The 20,125-nt window shown below is 38.6% G+C and overlaps 1 protein-coding gene across 2 annotated transcripts in view; it reads right to left on the bottom strand.

The window, feature by feature from the left end:
- Positions 1–1,944: 1,944 nt before the first annotated feature.
- KCNK2 (potassium two pore domain channel subfamily K member 2) overlaps positions 1,945–20,125 on the bottom strand; it is a 108,438-nt gene continuing 90,257 nt past the window's right edge. For both annotated transcript variants that reach the window (XM_049833606.1, XM_049833607.1), the window contains exons 6-7: positions 18,768–18,907; positions 1,945–4,085 (exon numbers count right to left, since the gene is read on the bottom strand). In XM_049833606.1, coding sequence (XP_049689563.1) covers positions 3,768–4,085; positions 18,768–18,907 — 458 coding nt within the window. In that variant the 3' untranslated portion in view covers positions 1,945–3,767. The remainder of the gene's footprint in view (positions 4,086–18,767; positions 18,908–20,125) is intronic.

Raw genomic sequence — 20,125 nt, 5'->3', positions numbered from 1 at the left:
ATATTAGGAAAAGGAGGACAGACAGCCTGAAGCTACAAAACACAGAGGCGATGCCAAAGTAAGCTCTTGCCCTGGTACTCAAGCTCTGCAAATCGATCTCCCTGCCTCTCATGCAGGGCTATCAAAAAAATCGAGGTTTTGACCAACACAGACACATAGACCAGATGTAGTACACAAAAGAATACAAAAAAAGGCAAGACTATCACAGGCAACAGTAAACAATATAGAATATCTCTAGCTACTTCTTGGACAGATTTTGGATTGGTTTTATTAATGTAATTTTCTTCTAATACTGAGAAATAAATTATTTTGCTAGGTGGGACACGTGCCTTTACAGATTCTTATGTGCTAGAACTTGTCTCTCATCCAAAATGTTTTGCCAATGTCTTTTTTTATGGTATTTGATTGGCAGTACAAAAGAAAGCAACCCTTTACCAAACTGAAATACCATTTTTACAAACTTGCTTAACTAGCAAGTATCCTAATAGTCTAGAAAGGTCCCCATGTATGTGTGAGAGAAAGAAGGTTACAAATGGATTTTCATTAAGTCCTAATTCATGCTATCGTAGCTCCATATTTGGAAGGGAAAAGTGAGCTATGCAAAATTTCCAGAGGCAAGAAATGCAGGTTTTTAATACAAAAGTCTGCTCTTACAGGAATTAAAAGAAAAACCTTTACAGAGTTCATCAAGTTTTATAAATTCACTTAGCCATCCTCAGCATTTGCGATCTATCACTGTACATGGAGAGGAAGAAAATATTTTCCAACAACATTAATGGTACTAGATGCATTTGGAACGTGATAACTGTACCTACTTATAACATCTGGACTGTTGCATCTTTTCTTCTTCTTCAGTTATTAAACTTACAAATAAAGGATTTTATTTGTTAATGCTTTGTTCCAAACAGGCAAATCTAGTTTGATAAGGTAGGATAACTTAGATCTGTTACAAAAGTGAAAAAAGAAACAATATCTTTTATACATAAATTAGTAGGTGTTCTTTTCCTGGAGATCATATACAAAGTCAAGGTAAATAAATGCTGAATGGATTTAATATCCATACTAATATCTCAAACATTGTCACAGGATCTCAAAACAAGGTGTTCTTTTCAGCGGGTCCCGAGATGCCCAAAAGTTTCTTTAAAACAAAAGAAACCACATAGACACTCATTTCTATAGGTTGGTAAATGGAAAGAAACTGGTTAGAATGATCCAAGGGTTTAACCTACGCTATCACATCTCTGAACGTCAAAGACAATAAACATTAAACATTACCAGTCCCTTTCTGAAAATCAGATCCAAAAGGCACTGAGACACATCCCACACAAATCAGACGATTGGAACAATGTAAGAAGAGTCCTCCCTCTTCACTTACCACCACACAGTTGCAGACTATCCTTCTCTTGGCCAAGACCTAATTAAAGAGGCCACTGTAAAATATTCACTGCAGAAATAACTGCTCTGGTGTGAAAGGCTACTGCCCTTAGGGCTGCTTGTCCAAACACTTCTGCAGAAGGTTACCAGCAACCACAGGAGAACTGGCAGGACAGCCGGTCAGAACTCCCCGCACCTCCCTCAGTGCAAAGACGGAGAAATTGCCATCAGCTCTGTATAGCTCGACAGAAGAAACTGCAGCCTGCCAAGTTTTTGAAACAAAAAAGCAAGAAACACAATTTAAGGTACAGCAACCAAAGAGCATTATTTTTAATATCAAGAAAAAAAATAAATTTCTGTGCTGGGTGAGTCAAGCCTTTATTGCTAAACCAGCTTAAATTAAAGTAGGTGGCAAACTGCTATACTCTGTAGTCAATGAAAGTAGTCAATGAAAGCACAAAAATCAGTTTCACAAATTATTTCTTAGCATTCCAGTTGTAGCAAGCAGGAGATTCAGAAAAGCTTATTTTAATTAAAAACTTTATTTTTCATTACAATTCACAGTTTATACATGGCAAGACGAACCCTTGCCATGTGGACATTCAGAACACTGTGCTGGGGAGACAAGGGTCTTTGTTATAAGAGCATTGCTCGGTGCTGTGTCATGAAACTTCCTTAATTTTAAAAGCATACTCTCTGTAAATGTTAATTGATTGATATTTACACTGAATTGACTGAATTTACATATTAACTTATATTTATTAGAAAACAAGCTAAGCATCCAAAAAACATTAACATTCATATTTTGCATGTTATCTAATGGTCAGAGATGCTGTAAGATTTGCCACTTGAATCATGCCCAATCAGCAAAGTCCCACTCTTTTTTAATTTACACAGAGCCTAAATTATTGTTTAAGGCCTGTTCTATTCATTTTATGTACAGCCAGGTTACAACAGACTAACATAAGAAAAAAATGCAAAATTATCCATTCCATCCTGCATTTCTTCTGAATCTCATGTACACCTACAAGCAAAACAGAAAAATACAAAATCAATGTGTTTTCTTAAAACCAATAAAGAAAACCCATAGTCTGGTTTAGATCTGCTTCTCATTAGCCTATCCTGTCTGAACAATCATCGGTATTCAGATTGTGCTATTTATCAGCTCTTCTTCATGCCTGCACTTATATTCAGAGCCATCTCTATTTGAAATGTAGAAAGTCACAGTGATACCAGTTTCAATTGCATTCCCACGTTAGTCACAGCTCCGGCACAGGCAGCCACTGTACTGTGTGACATTCAGGAAAGCACTCCAGCAGGATTCCTGGGTAAAATATCATATGGCGTCTGGTGTGCCTTGACTTAGAGGAAGTTAAGAATCCTTTTCATGGAGCACATATCTGGCAGAAGGTTTATGCTTATTAAAAATAGCTGTATTCTTCTGCATTGTTTTCTGGATGTGGTTACTAGAATACAGCAATTAAAGGCCTCTCCTGCCTCTCCTCAAAATAGTAATTTTTATTTGCTCTTGTCATCTACCAAATAATTTAGTGATAGATAAGCTGCAGATTTTTTGGTACATCTGACGCAGAGAAAAACAACTGCTGAACACTGCTTGAAAAAATAAGACCCGAAGAGGGTCTGCAAATTCTGCAAGTCAGTGTGAACAAGTATCAGCTGGACCTGAGTAAAACAAAATGCTTCTGGGGGACATGTTTGCAACTTTTGAAACTGCAGTGCCTTTAAATTTAGAGCTAAGAACATCATTTGATGATTGTTGAGTTTTGGCATTCATTCATGCTGGTTGGCATCTTCATGACAGACACCTTTAAAACACCATCGTTTCAAGAAGAATGAAAGCTCAAATCAAATACACTTCTCATGCAAAAAAACCCAACCAAACAAAAACCATACAGGAACTGTAGAGGTTCTGGTTCTTCAAAAGATAAGGCACTGACAAAAATTTCTTAGGTAAAAGGCTGCATAAGAATTTCTTGCCATTTACAAATGTGTTGTAGTCCAGAAATGGTCCATTCCTAGGCTCAGTAAGGTAGACCCTGAAAATTTAAGGACTGATCCCTCAAAGCTACATTGTTACCATAAACAAGTGTGATTCATTCTTGAGGCCATATGGCACATTAAGAGACGTGAAAAACAGTCTGGGCAGATAAAGGCAGAAGACGTTGCTTGTTCCAGCATCTTTCGATAACAGAAGTGCCATTCATCTTTGTGTCTTTGAAGAGATGCGATGGTAACTCTGGACTGTAGTTTCTGTGGAACTCATGCACACATATAAAATGCTATTAGCATTGATCATCGACAGGGTGGAGAAAAAAAGGTATATGGCTAGTGTAAGCCAAGAGCTTCTCGAGGACTGGGATCCAAAGTCACGGCTACTTAATGTTTTCGATAACAGCTATCTCTTCTGCTGCACAGTGCGGTGTCAAACCATTCATGTAGATGCTGTCTGTCTTTGTTAGAGCTGGCAAGATGTCCTTCTCACTGGTGAGATGGTTGACTGACAGGGTTCTCTTGCAGGGAGTCAGGTCTTGATTGTGGTTGACAGCAAGTTCTGCAGAGAGCTTCCTTTTGATAGAGGTAGCCCGCTGGAACTTGTCATAGATCTCCACGCTCAGGCGCCTTCGAGTTTCTTTGAACTCTGCAGTGACGTTGGCTGTCCACTCCGCAGCATGGGCTCTGAATTCCCCTACCTGCGGCAAAAATGAGGAGGAAAAAAAAAAAGGAAGCATTATGGGGCCAATGACTTTAGACACTGGTTAGGCTCAAGAGCCCAGTGAGAGAGCAATGCTTCTTTGGGCTGGCAAAAAGCTGCCGCTGCTGCCGGCACAGATTTCGCATGCCGCAGACTCGCTCTTTTATTGATAGCAACTAAACAGGAAGATGTCGTACTAGTAAGAGTTAACAACAATTCCAAAAACCACAATAAAAATCTTTTCTGCTAAAATTTTAGTCTTTAATTATAGGCAGTCAGCAATACAGGGAAGCTGCAGAGCCCCGACAGCTGCACAGTACCCAGCTGGTCAGGGGATGCTGAAATCCCAGCAATCCGGGCTGTGTTATGCATTGTTACTAGGGCGCAGGGTTATTTATGAGCACTTCTACTGTCTCTGGAAAGACCCCTGGGAGACTTGGCAAAGAATTTTCTAAATTTAGACAGAAAAGCTTTTTTTAAAGGAAAATGTCAGCTGCTTGGGTTCTCTCTTTTCTGTGGTTGCTCAAACGTAGCACCAATACAGCAACAGTTTCAATCATGTCAGCAACATGTCTGCTTACCGCCCGGAGTCCACCGACACAATGTACTAAAAAGCACGAAGACAACTGCAGAACAGGACTCCGGGAGCTGTTACCGATCCCAGCCAAAGGACACGTGGCCGGCCGGTCACAGCCTTTATGGCAAAGGCTGATCCACTCTCACTAAAAACTACCATAATTTTTAGTCCTGAAGATTTCTTTCCACGATTTCAGTGTTTCCAGACCAGGAAAGCTAGAGCATCCCATGAGCCCAGGCTCTGAGGGAAGGGCTGAGGAGGGAGAGGAAGGCAGCTGCTGGCACAGAATCCCAAATTATCCTTGTTTTTCCTCAGCTATGGCATGAGATAGACTGAGCTGCTCACCCAGATAGTAGTCCAAGGTGAACTATGGCCTTGTCATTTATATGCTATTTATATTTTTGCTCTTGTATTTCAACCAAACCAGTGGTACAGTATTAAATAAGTTATATAGGTAATTAAAGAATGCATCTTTTGAGGAGATTATCTCGTTGTAGCTGCAAAGGAAATAGATTGTTTCTCTTTAAATGTCTGCTTTGTAGGCAGTTTAATAGTTGGAAGGTATAGCACAGGGAAGATAGAATGCTGATAAATATAACTCCAAAGCAAAGCATTTCAGGAGAATTAGCCCACTCAAATAAATTAGTCTAATTGGTACTGCTCAGTCCAGAATTTCAATTATTGGCAAGCAAGCTCGGACTTTGTGAGCACAGAAATAATAATAAAAAATATTAATACAGAAAAAATATGGGGGGTGGGGTGGTAAACCATCAGAGAAAAGTGGCCACAGGCTTATTCTTGCTTTGCAGTGCAGTGGAAAACAGGAATATAATGAAGGTAGAAAAATAAATCAGCTCACCCAGGAGTGACAGGGTTTCAAGAAAACTTCTCCCCTCCAGAAACAAAACAAAAAGATCTCTTTACCCAGGGGTCATTTTATTACATTTGTCTCAGCTTCAGTGAATTACACAGATGACTAATGTGGACCCATTATGTATATTTTCTAAAACAAGGATTATTATCTGTAATACACAGAGGACTCACCCAGCTGAATGATTATTAGTATTTAAATTGTGCAATTAGGATCAGACACACTGTACTTCAGATCTAAAAATAATGAAATCTGTAATGCTGAAACATTTCAGCTGCTACAATATTTTTATTTGTAGTAAACAAGTAATCAAAATATGATAAGCAGTATCAGTGCACACCCTGGGGCGGCTTGGTCCTTCTCCAAAGCTTTATTAAAGGCAGCCTGCTCAGGTTCTGGAGCATGCTTCTGTCCAAGGGAGCAAAGAGCCAGTATACAGGTTCTTACCTTACCCTATACATTTGTACCCCTCACTAGCTGTGTAAGCATTTACCAGACCAGTTATTTTGCTCAGGCACACATCTCCGGCATTGCATGTGGTCACATTCAAGGGATGCCATCAGACTCGTAGCTTTAAAATTGTGTCTTGGCAACCTACTGGAAGCTACGAGCATCTTGAACTGTCTCCCCGTATGCTTTTTAACCTTCCTTTTACTAGTAGTTTCAGTTCCCACTTCTCTCATGTTTTCCCAGCAAATAAAAAACAGCTGGCCATGCTTCTGATGAAAGCAAGCCTATGTAACCCACAGGATGGGCTCAAAATTCCCCCGCCAGCCCACCTCACCACATGCTGGTGACAGACCTGTCTTGCACAGGGCAAGCTGCTATATTTTAACTCTTGCACATATAAGTTATTCAGAAGGTTCAGAAGGATTTTAAAATTGTAGTTGTTAGGATATCTGATGACCAAATTCTAATTAGACTTCTTCTAGGAAGCAAGTTTATGCAGCCAGCTGAAGAACAACACTAAATACGCCGTTGGAGATGGGCTCATGTTAAGGTGATGTGGAACATGAACATGGTGGACTCAATTCTATCTGCCTGTAGACCAGAGGTATGACGCTGCTTCGCACAATTTCAGTTTTGTATTAAAATCATAGAAAAAAAATGAAAAATAGAGTGCTATTACTAAGCAGAATTGAAATGCATTAGTAGTAAAACAGAGGTAATTGGCACAGCATGAGAAACTAGCAGTTCAGTGCTGTGTGAACTGTGTGTGCCCCAAATTACTGCTTTCAGCCTCTAGCTTTTGTGTGAACTGAAATGCACTCAAAAAAATGTTATCTCTTCAGAATAAAACTCTTGATTCCATAGCACTTACGGACTCGAGCACAAAAGGTTATAGGAAAAGAAATGTGCAGTCCTTAACTACCAGTGTACATAAGCAACTTGCTCTTATAATTTGATCCCTCCTTTATCCATAGGGGCATTTCTGTATATGTTCAGGTTCTTTCTGTCCTTAGGGTATGACATTTTATCATACTGCATTACAGCTCCTCTTCATCTGGGGGCTGACAGCCACAAAATGTCTTCTGCAAAGTGATTGAAATACCAGTTGCCTATACTGCTCAAAAAAAATCTTAACATACCTACCTGCTGTAACAATTGTTTACTTTTCTCCAATTCTCGTCTCATTTACAGCACACAGCTCTGTAGACTCCCCAGCTGTCATAGTTGGAGGCAATGTGACACAAGGACGAGGCCTCTCAGTCACAGAAATTATTGACAACTAAGTACTTTACATAAGGCTGAATGACACAAAATGTTTCAAAATAGGAAAAACATGTCGCAGTGATAGCACCTGACTCAGCCATACAATAACCAGCACTAATCTGGTGATGCTGCTCACTCCTAACCTTTGGGGAATAGAAATGCCACCAGTAACAGAGACACAGTCCCTGGCCCAACTCCCAGATTGACTTCCTCCACATCAAAATCCAAATCAGACTGCAAGGTGTTAGACATATTTCACAAGGAGTATCAACTCTAACCTATTAACATCATACTTTGAACATCAACCGCTAGCAACTTTATTAGGTATTTATGAAGTAATACTCTACTGCCTTATGAGTCTGGGTAATACAGGTCTCAATGACAAATTCTCAAGAAATATGGTAATGGTAACACAACTAGAATATTCCACCCAGCACAATCCACCACAAAAAAACCTAGATACTTTTCTATCAAATAAACAGTGTTGACTCAATTCCTTGTCCAGCACAGCCTGCCTGGCCTCCAGCTACCACTGCAGATGGCCCTGGATATCCCACACTTTCTACATCATATCTGACAGCCCCATGGGGATGTCTCAAATACCACAGGTCATCTCTAAATAGCATCTTTAAATGTCTATGTTAAGGTGTCTCTGTCTACCTGTGGTAGAAATGTCACATTTACTCTGTTAGGATATAATGAGGAATAGCCTCTGAACAATTTTGAAGCCTGTCTACTCATTACTGTTAAAGTCGGTTTTGTTTTTTCGGGGGGTTGTCTGTTTGTTTTTAACTATACATCAAAAAAATACTGCATAAACTTCCTGAATGACCAAACAGTTCACAGGCTGTGCACATACGTTATCACCAATATAATTTAAAGACAGACATACTGAATTTGACAGAACTAGGAAAACACATGGACATTAAGCAACCATTCCTTCACCTACTCCTGCCAAAACCCATCTAAATTAATAATGACCTAAAACTGGCTCTGAGCCAGTATCACTGGTGAGACCAAAACTCTATTCATTTTCATTGCCACCACGTTTCAGCTTTCTCACTTCGTAGCTGAGCTCTGCACTTGGATAGAGGCCAACAGCATAACCCAGTATGTAAGTATGTCCAAGGGGATGCTACTGTTAAAAGAAAAAACACATCTGAAGATACTGAAGCACCTGCTTCATTCTTCAGTACATTTACTCTAATTCCTTATACTTGTCAGGAGTTTGGGGATCTTTCTGGGCACGATGCTCACAACAGATATCCAAATATTTACACAAACAGAACTACCCACCATGCAGGAAGACCACTCATCCTATTAAGTGTGGTCTGGACAGCACAAGCTATGTAGCCATAACATTTACATGAGTAATTTGGACTTTGAATTAAGCCACATCTGTGGTCTAACAGAGCAAAATGCAAGCCTAATTAAGGACATCCTTAAATAGACCAAAATGAATACACACTTGCCTAACTTAACTTTGCCAACTTTTGCTCCTCTCTCTCTCTGGAGATTCTTGAAAAATCCCAACATTACAGTATAACCAGTTAATCTACTACTTAGAGTGGGAAGAAAGACACCCTGCTTGGATGGAGCTCAGATATATGACAAGAAAGTTATGATATACTTGGGAGAAGCTAAACTACTAAGTACCAAATAGGAAAAAAAATTAGCATTGTATGCTATGCAAGAAAATGTAAATATACATTTCTAAATAACATGTGTAGCTTTTTCTTTCACAGCTGTACTTTATGTTGTTTCCCTTTGGCATACAGGGCTTGTACATTTTACAATGGCCATGTTAGTGCAAGCCAAAAAAATGAAAGAGCAAGTAGATGAGCTGGAGATATCCATCTGACTGCATTTTAGGAAAAAAAAAAGTGGCCTTCCTTATGGATATTCTTAACACTCTAGGTGTTCCTCAGTATATAATTTCTAACATTTATCCCTAATGCATTCTCCAAGATTTTGCAGCTTCGTTTTTCCTCTCCAATGTACTTTTTCTGTTACTTAAAAATAACACATCCAATTAACCTCTCCATGATATGCTACTCAGAGACAAAACTAGAAAGAGCATGTACATGCCACACTATCCAGGCAGCAGAGTACATAACATTTTGTCTTAGCTTTCAAGAAACACATCCAGCATTTGCAGAAATTGTTCTCGAAGCCCCACTTAAAAATCAAAATTAAAAAAAAAATAAAAATGTAGGTACAGAGAGGGTTGACGAGTTTAACAATGCAGCTGCTGGGTGGATTGATTCTCTGCGTGGGTTGGAGGGTTTGTCTATCTGCCATCTCACTTTCCTGCAGTTCTGGGCAAGCATACACTACCTCTTGCCACCTGAGCTACAGCTGGCCGCAAATTTATGTTCACTACATCAGTTATCTATAGGCTACAGAAGACTGGAGTACAGAAGAGAAAAAGACAAGTTTCACAGACATTTTTATTGAAGCCGGTGCATTTGCTGTCAAGGGAATCTCATTTATAGTCCAGCTAAAAAAAGTCCTATCCCAATTATCTGGCTTTTAGTATTTCTGTAATTATAGCATTATTAGTAAGTACCCAAACCCCTTGCACTGTAATCTGTGGACAGGTATTTAGAGTAGTCTGTGCTCTGCTTGTCTTTAAAGGTAAACAGTAACAAAATGCAACATAGAAATACCACAGGCACTAATAAGTAGATACCTATGCTGAGCTTTCCCAAGTGTTTAACCACTATCTTCTATTTCTTCATTCTGTCAGGACTTCAGGTCTGTAGTAAAGAACTCTTGTACACCAGGTCTTTAAGCTACCAGATTTTAATTTCAAAGTGAATAGCACAAATGAAGCAGTAAGTGATGTCTTTTTTGGTTCCCCTGACTGGTATACATGTCCCTCTTTTTCAAGCAAATATTAGAGGGGAAAACATTCTATTTTGTAAAATTGCCACCTTCTGGAGTGACATTTAAATTACATAGACGGTTGTATTTTTGTAGCCATGGTGGTCAGAAATGTTTTGGGAACAATGCTCTCCCACTGGAAATTGGATTATTCAGTCCTATAATAAGTAATGTTTGTGAGTTCACTCTGGTGAGCAATGATTGTTTGGTTTCACCCACATAACTTCCATGAGCACATTTGATGCCTTGGATGAAATAAACCACATTCTCCAATGGGAATGCAGAGAGCCCATGAATTCTGATTATTTTCTTACAGAGGAACATCTATGGTGGCAGCTGTGGGAATATGTTTTGTGGAGATGTGAGAGATGGCAGATGCAGAAATGGCCCTTTTGCTCTATCATGGTCTGATTCAACAAAATAAAAACAGGTAGCCTAGTAAATTAAAAAAAAAATCATGTCTACATAAACAGAACCAGATATACTAACAGTCACCACATTTATTTTGTTTTACCTCTTTATTTCCAGAAATATGAACACTCCTATGTTAGGTACCTCCTCAGAGCTATTATTGAATATTGCCCATCAGACACCTCTTTGCATAGAGCTCTGTGTGTGTGTGTGTGTCTCTCAATACTGTATACAAGTTATTGGCCTGATTATCTAAGTCCCTAATATTCTGCTTATTAATAACTTCCAAAGGAAAAAACAAAAAGATGCTGACACATTCCTATCAAAATCGGCTGTTCTATTTAGTTGTTTCATCTACCTCAGAGAGCCATCCAACCCCTCTTTCAAACTGAAGAGACTGAATGACATTCACCTGTATTAACCACATGAAACTATTTAAATTTACATAAAGCTCTACCAGCTGAGCCCAAGGTGATTCAGGAGAACAGCATGTATTCTCTATCTGCACTATACAGCCACTGACATTGCTGCAGCCAGAAATAGCAAACATCTTAAGAATTATACTAGAAGCATAATGAAACCGAAGCCACAGGCAGTTGAAAGACCATCTCAACTTTCTCCCACAGAAAAGAGACAATGACTGTTTCATAAACTCATTGGACTTTTTTAGCTTATAAAGATATGCTAAAGAAAACAAAAAAAGGACTTTTAATTTTGACTTGGTACTGAGTAAGGAATGGCCTTTGTAACTACATCGCCAAGTCCCTAGTAAAAACTGTTTCTTAGCTTTCTAATGTCAATGTCTGCAGTGATATTTTTGTGAAGTATTAAAGCTCCACCCTGGTTGTTCAACACTAGTATTACAACTGCACTCATCCCTTGTAAAGGAAAGTACTCTATAGGTTCTTCAGTCCTTTTTATCCCTGAGTGCAAAGCAGCTTCTTCCCTGTCAACACAGCTTCTTGAAGATCCAAGGGTATTCTGCTGAACTGGCTTTGTCTGGGGACTCGTCCACAAGATGGCTATCGAATGCATACATGCTCAGTATTACTAACATGTTTTGGCATCTTTTCCTAACAATATCCAAGCACTGAGATTACCTTAAAAAGAGTAAAGTTTTCAGGAATGTTAATCATGAAGATGTGGGCTGAACAGATTCCAGATTAAATATCACTCTGTCAATAGAGTTAAATCACAGCTATATTTGTCATACTAACATAAAGGATCGATTACATCTTGTCTCCAAAAATCAAGATTTCCTAACGTAAACCACGATAATGTATGTTCAGGGAATCTTCATGGGTAATTAACTCCAAGAAATGCCACTGCTATAACTGAGCTCCCTTTAATCAATTTCTCTTATTATGAAGTATAAGTCACTTGCTCCAGTTCTATTTTTGCAATTCAATAGCTCTCACCATCACTACCTGGTTGCATGCAACCCACGCTGGAGGCATTTCCCTCTCCCCTGAGCCCTCCAGCCAGCACAGTGAGGCAAGGGGGAGCGCTGTGGGAGACCGGGGCCAGGCGAGGGGCTGGCAGTGCCCCCCTGCCCTCGGCAGGCACAGCGTGCCGTCCCGCGCAGGGAATTGTACCTGGGCAGCATGTCTCTTACAAGAGAGCACCACACCAGCATCCCTTTGGGGACCTGGTACTTAATATGCCATAACAAAACAGCCATCTCTAAAGGGCTTTAATATGCCCAGCTAAGATGCGTGATATAAATATAAACCACACCAGCATAGATGTTACCTTTGTGCACGTGTGTTGACTCTGAAGTTAATCAGGCATCACATGTCCAAAGTACACTAAGCTACGAGGAAAGACATCTCAAAAAAAACGTGTTAAAAACTATCAGCAGATTAATTTTCCTGGGACCCTCAGAAGAACATGTTCTTTCATGTCCATTATTGCACAGAGTACTACAGCGTGCTTGTAAAAGAGTGATCAATACAGCAACTCAGCGTTACAGACTGTTGCTAGGGCAGGACCAAGAACACCACCAGGATGACTTACAATCTCTTGAGAAGCGAAGAGATCAAATTGCATTCAAAACTGGGTCAGCCATTTCTACTTTCTCCCTACACCAATATCACTTTTTATACATCTCCAAGACTCGGAGACATTATGGAGAGACTGTACTCCCATCTTTCTTTTTTGGGGGGTGGTGGGTTTTTTCTGTCTTGTTGCTAGTCAAATTTGACTGGAGACCTATGGCTGTATTTACTATAGAAAAATTTTATATTTTTCCCCATCTCAGAACTTTAGAAACAATTACCTTTTTGAATGTGGCTATTCTTTCTCAAATACACTTTTCTGTACATCTTGGATGGACTGGAAAAAACTCATAATGCTAGGCAGACTTCTCTTCAGATGGCTCTTTTGTCATTTTTGTAGCTCTCCACATTCTTTCCAAAGTTTAGACCACAGATCTAGGGATTGTTTTCTAATAATATACCTTTTAATAACATCTGCAGCAGTAACACCACTTTCCTACAGAAATTTAATGATAACCTGCTTGCGCATCCTAGAATTGTGTCACCCCTATTAATCATTGCCTTGAAAAAGGACTTCACATGTAATTGCTTTCACATCATGACTGTCTCCCACAAATATTTCTGATTCAGTGCTTTCTAGGAACAGAATTCCATCAAGTCAGTCTGACCTACCTATTGAACTTGTGGAAATACAATTCTCAAAACTACTGCAATTGTCTTTTTAATCTTTTGTAAGAAAATGAAAAGCCCAAACAGTTGTTTTCTTCAGGAGAAGCTGATCTCTTAAAACAATGCACAATGGATCAGCAAGTGGCTCACACGTTTGTAAAAAGCCTCTGATCACCAGGCTGTGATCCTATCACCTTCATTTCTAAGTGAATGGATTTTTTTAAAACAGCGAGAGCCGGATTAAGAGTTTACCGCCACTGCAAGAACCTCTTCCTCCTCCTTGCTCGCATGCCCTCACTGACCAGCCTGTTTGCCTGGTATGCCATTTCAACTCACTAAAACCTTGCAAAACTGCTTCTCACTTGAGTCCACTCTTTTTTTTTTTTTTTTTTTTTTTCATCCTTTCATGCATACATTTAGGGTCCCTCCTTGGGGGATATGAGACATCGTTTGAAGTTCCCTTTAGGCTGGGACCCTTATGTTGGGTGAGCACCTTTAGCCTGAAGCTAGTAAAATGGAAAGACAACAAATATTATAGGGAGTGCAATAATCTCCCTGGCATCCTCATGACAAGCCTAATTTTGTTTTGACAGACATGAGTGACAGCTCTGCCACTGGTGCCAGGAAGATTGAACTGAATGATGATTCAGATGAGTCAAATTTGTTTATAAATATCAAAGATAACAATTGCCTCTTGAATTTCCACAACAAGTGAATGTGCCATTTCTCATGAAATTTTAGTCTTGGTCTTTAAAGCTGGATCCATATTGTTCAACTCAAAAGAAAGACACCCAGCATGAAAAATCACTTGTACAAACTGAGCTGATATCTAACATGAGTCAGTCACCTGGACAGTGAAGAGAATGGGCTCTTCCAGGATGCAAATTCATCTCATATGGTAGATACCTTAAAAAATTAAAATGGATCATGCTAGAAATATTCATTTCCTTCCACTGACTGTAAAGGGAATGTAGATGACTAGGTCAGATGTTGATATCTACACTGAAGATGAATCCCATCTTCATTGACTTTGAGTCTGGACTAGAGCTTAACAAAGAGAATATCGTAAGGCCAAGGGACATAAGGCCTTAATTTTAAAAACAGGAATTTGAAGTTTATGGCCCAAATGACTAAGATTCCTGGTTTGGTAGGCATTTTTGCTGGAAATACTGAAATTCAGAAGCTGCTGCATACTGAAGAAAAATATGACAAGGAAAAAAATCCTGCTGAAATTTTACCTTTCAAAGAGACTAAAATCAGAAGACTTTAAAAGTGCTCTGAGTAATCAGAGTACAGAGAATAATGAAGAGGAGGGAGTTTAAGGCAAGCTAGTACAGCTGAATCTGAACTTCAGAGACAGATCGCCTACTTAAGATTACAGCACACAGCATGTTCCAGTGACTTTCTGACACTTCATCTATCTTACTGTATGAACTGCTTCCAGCAGCAGATCTATCCTTCTAAAACTCCCACTTCTGTCTCTACTTGTCTTTCACTTCCCTCCCTATTTGATTCATTCAAAACTCTCAAGAGTATTTCAGGAGACAAAAGCCACCTGAGCAACTGACAGACATTCTCGTTATCTGCGTTTTAATATCAAAATACAGCATTATTGTTGATCAGTGCATATCTGATCAGATCTTTTTGTCTCATTTCCACTTGCATATGGCAAACTTTTCTGGTAGTATCCTGAAAAAAATAGGTGTTTTCTTTTGTTGAAACTGTAAAATGCATTATTACTGCAAAGTCTTATGTAAACTGCTTTTAAGAGCAATGCAACTGCATTAGTAGAAATATGAACAGGACTATAGATATTAGGTGATATTAATTATCATCATGCCCACTTCCTGGAATATGGAGGTTGCCTTTCACGATATACACTCTAAATATGCTATGAGAAACTTTTTTTTTTACTTTTGACTACAGGAAAAGGCAAAAAGGAGATTATTATGGCTGCCTATCAAAAGAGTCATCAAATAGCTCTACTGATATATAGTTTTGTTTGTTGAGGGAAAGTAAAGAGAGGGGCTTTGCAACACTTGCAACCCCTCTGTCTTCATCCTGGACTCTGGTACAATTCACTAGACTTGGCTACTATCAGCCCTTGGTACAGACTGCTGAAACCAGCACAGCCGATCACTATTGAATGATCTGCTCCCTCCTGTATCTAAAACATGGTCGGCTACTACTATTTTATTCATGAAAGTATGATACTAATCCTACACAAAATCTTGTTTATTTGTAGGTGTTGATACCCATAGCGAGTAAGTTTTGTGAAGGAAAATTTTCAGTGGTTTATATTTCCTAGGAAATATATCAAACTGTTTCAGTTTTCAAAGTGCATTAATTATGGCCCTATAGGTTTTATCATAGCCTCTGTCTCTCAGTAAATTTCAGTATATAACATTGTTTCTAATTTCAAAGGCTACCTTTAGGTACAATGAGCTATTTCCCCAATGACTGACAGGATGTTTCCTTAAAAGAGAGTTAAAAAACCATACTTAGAACTAGCATTTTTCCATTGCACTCATATTTCTACTATTTGAACTCCAGATAGATTCCTCTGCTATAATCTGCATCCATAGAAGCTGGAACAGACCATCGTAAATTTAAGTTTAACTGAAAAACCAGACAATACAAGAAATTCAGAGTCTGCTCTGGCTTCTGCTGGCATAGAGGAGACCTGATGACTACATTTCCACTAAACTCCCTCAGCTTCTTCACTCAAATTTTCCTAGGCAGGTAGTAAGGATGAGCTAAGAGCAGCGGTTTTTGTAATAAAATGCTACCTGTAAAGTGAATATTTGTAAAACGCTTCAGTTCAAACACAGCCAATCTTATAACAAAACACAATATACTTTTACAACTTTCCTCCAACAAAGTACCATTAGGAGAGAATACAGAAATAATTTTTCACATTTTCTAACTAGCACACAACTTGTGCTATGCCATAGTTCAGTTCTCAAACTGGTCTCCATGATTTTTAAAACTGTAGCATTTTTAAACTGCTAAAACATTTTCTTTCCGTTATGAATTCTCAGACATGCCTGAGCAATGGGTTAAGAAGTGAGGGGGAGATTTCTGAACATCAGAGATATGATTAATCGAACAAATGGAACCAATTATGTTACGTCTGTCTTTAATCAAATCTAACACTCGAGACACTTGCATACAGCAAAATCCTGAATACCTGCATCAGCCAAGAGAATTTGGATGCATCTTAAGAATGAGGTTTTCCTTTCTGTAGACAAAATGATATGCTTGCTTAGGCTACGAAGGTGAGAAAGAATGACAAGATGAAATAGGGCATACATTCCTGGTGCCTGAGAAAAGAAAGCTTGGCATAGCACTGGGCTGCATAACCTGGTAAATTGAGTTTTACTTGATAAAAATAGTAATGTATTTAATGTGTCAAAAGAATCCACGAGTTTGTTCAATTCATGTTACTTCAAATCTTTTCCATAGTTAGTCTATAGTGAAATAGGTTCAGTATAAAATAAAAACTAGATATGATAAAATTCAAACGTTCTTAATATATTATAATCATTATAATAATATGGATAATGAGATGCCCTAAACAAGATTAAACCCTCAGGTGCTGTGTAAAATTCTATAGTCAAGATAGATTTTATCCAGAGATCTTACTGTCTGGATGAGAGAAGAATATGAGAAAAGTGAGATTAAATACCAGATTAATTCTGAGAAGTAGTGTGAAGAACTAAACTGTGTGTCATGTGTCTGAGAAATTGCAGCAAAACTCAGCCTAGACAAGGTATTTCTGCATAGTCCCAAGTCATAGTGCCTCAGTCACATCCCATTTCTTCAAGAATCCAGAAACAAGTAACCCAGGGAAACGAAATGCAGCTTAGGAAATGCCCCAAGCTGAGAACAGTTCGACACCAGGAGAGCGCACAGGGGAGACACCACATGTGCTTGCCCAGCTCTTACTTCTTCCTAGTGCAGAGCCAAAAAACATGGGCTAGACCAACCTAATTCTGAAGTTCAAAATAACGAAGAAAAACCATGCAGGCTAATGGCCTTTGAAGTGATCTATTGGTTTCCTGGCAGCCAGTGTAAATCACGCAGGTTAGGTGTTAAAGACGCCTTCAGTGCTCTTCCAGAAAATAAAATGGTGGTCCTGCAAACTGCTGAACTTGCAAATGGGAACACTTGTGTGATACCTGCTGCTCTGTATCTGTGAAGGACACTAGTAAAGCTCGTTGTGTAAGGGAAGTTCTAAATATCCTTTCAAATTTACAGCACAGGGGCAGAAGATGATACTCTTTATATGAAGCCTATCAAATAAATATTGTCCTCCGCTTCAGAACTAAGTGTTTATGAAAAGCCTGGTAAAAGCGTGCTTGTAACAGACCTGCCCCAACGCCGTCTCCAACTACAAAGAGCTAAGAGCCTAGCAAGGGCGATGAAAGAGGGCTGCCCACCCCACTTGCCTCACAAAGTGGGCTTAATCCTGCCCAAGCACCCAGCCCACATCCTCCTGCCTGCTGTCACCACGGCTGCTGCCCTCTGGTCAGAAAGGGGCAGGGACCCCAAGGGTCTGCAGTGAGTGAAAGTATATCGGGGTAAGCTACCCTTTACGGCAAGGCCTTTGGGAACTCAAGGGTTGCCAGGATTACATCTAGGCATTGACGCCGTGCCCTACAGCTAGGAAAACAATTTAAAACAATATAAGTAGTAGGCCACTGCACAGTAACCAACATATTCATTCCATCAAAAAGAAATCAGAGGTTTTATATTCGAGTAACACAAATGAACTGATGCATGCAGAGGAATTGCAGTTAAATTACAGGGAAATAATATGCTGCTTAAAACAAAATTAATTTATTTCTCAAACTTCTAGTAAAGCCTGAACTGTGCTAGCTGCAATCAAAGAAAATTTTGTTTATCCTCTAACATTTTCTTAAGTGACAAAATTTAAAGTAAAATATTGTAGCATCATTGGAATGATAAACACACATTTACAAGTAAAAATATATTTCAACTGAAAGCAATGCACCTGACTACAAATAACTAGGCATGCCACTGAAGATATTATGGTAAAACACACCCAGGCATATTTAAATAATTCATTCCAATACCTTGCATGATATGAAACATTTATTCTCTCACTGCTATAAAATGATCAAAGCTATCTTAAATATAACTATTTAGTGATTTAGTATTTTTCTTTACATACCTGCATCCCATATAGAAACAATCAAAGCAGAATGATTTTTGCCTCAAAAATCAAGGACTACATTCTACTGTCTAGAATAATCCTTTTAGAGAATTTTTTCCCGTAAGTCGGGTGCAATTGTGCACATACACTTAGTTTAATAATACATTTAATCTAATTTTATATGCAGCCATGTAAAAAAAAAAAAAATCACTCTGACTAGATTGCTAGAAAGTTTGCTGTAGTTTGAGCTGCAGCATATACTTCATATATAAACAGATTTGACCTATGCCCTAAGAGCAAAAGCAGCTATAAGCTCACCCGACTGCTAATCAAAGTTTTTAAAAAGTAGTATTTCTTCCTTTTCAAAACGTTCTTACCTCTTCCTTTGTCTTTTTTGATATGACTCTTAGCCAGTCTCCAATCATGCTGAGGACAGCTGCAAAGTAAGCAAGCCCAACAAGGATCCAGAACCATACCACTGGCTTATAAAAATCTAGGTACTCAATATCCGATCCTCCTGAAAAACAATACAGTTAAAATTAAAGCAGACTTAATAGTTATAGGTGAAAAACTGTTTTAAAATTAAATCTTTTCCTAAAAAAAACAATTATATTTCTTGCAACTTCTTCTATTTTCTCACCCATGCAAAGATTCATAGCAAAACATTTTGTTGAATTTGAATAAAGAATGATCTAAATTCATCCACTCTTGAAAACACAGTTTGGAGTATGCAAATTTTAGACAATGATTGATAATCATTCATGATAAATAAAAAATTAACACAAACTGATTCAACTGCTGATATATCATTAAGGTAGAGGTCATTGAGCATAGCTTGAATGAAAGGACTTCCCACCTGCTCCAAATAACAACTCTGTACCAAATTTTAATTATTGCTCTGGAATATGTGATGTGTTCATATCCTGAGAAATCTGATTTCGCACAGACTTTGAAACACATCTCAATACTTACATGAATCCTTTAGCCCTTGCAAAGAAGAATAGCACCTGCATTAGCAAGTGTCCCTGTTGGGTAGGCAAACATTATCACCTCCATTTTGCAGGGGAAGAAACCAGGGTATGGGAACTTGAGCTGAACTGATCATACTCAAAAAAAGGTGGATAAAACAGACATCAACTGAAGGCAGCTTTTTTGAATCCCACTGCCGCAAGCACCAGTCACTTCCTTCCTTCCAGTGTTAAAGTAAAAAAGGATAAATTTCAGAGATGTCTGTAATGGAGCTTACATATACAATATACCTATAGAGAACAGATGCTTTATTTCTGTACCAAAAAAGTTATGTTCATCCAGAGCTCTTGACAACACAAAATAACTCACATTTCATATCTTGCAGTAAAATAAAACAGAAGCCTTAAATTTGCAATTCAGTTGTGTTATGATAAGTAAAATCAGGATCCTACTTTGGGTTGCTGCAAGTAGAAGTTTGATGTGTGTATCTGCCCACAATTGAAGAGAGTCTACTGTAAAACCTTTTCAGGCACATTAAAGTAGTCTGTATGGGTACATAATATGTTGGTTTATGTATCTGCATCCTCTACTGGGACAGTACAAGGAAAATTGGCCCCAAAACATCAAGCACCTTGTTTACAGTAACAAGATTAACTCTGGTGAAGAGTAACATTTTTTTCCTAGCTGTTATTATCTAATCATCGCAGAGATTACATGCAAATAACAAAGAATTTTACTGATGGTTATCTTTGTATGAAAGGCCTCA

The sequence above is a fragment of the Accipiter gentilis genome, chromosome 30, assembly GCF_929443795.1.
Source record: "Accipiter gentilis chromosome 30, bAccGen1.1, whole genome shotgun sequence".
In the NCBI taxonomy this organism is placed as follows: domain Eukaryota; kingdom Metazoa; phylum Chordata; class Aves; order Accipitriformes; family Accipitridae; genus Astur; species Astur gentilis.
This window is presented reverse-complemented; position numbering and strand designations above follow the sequence as displayed.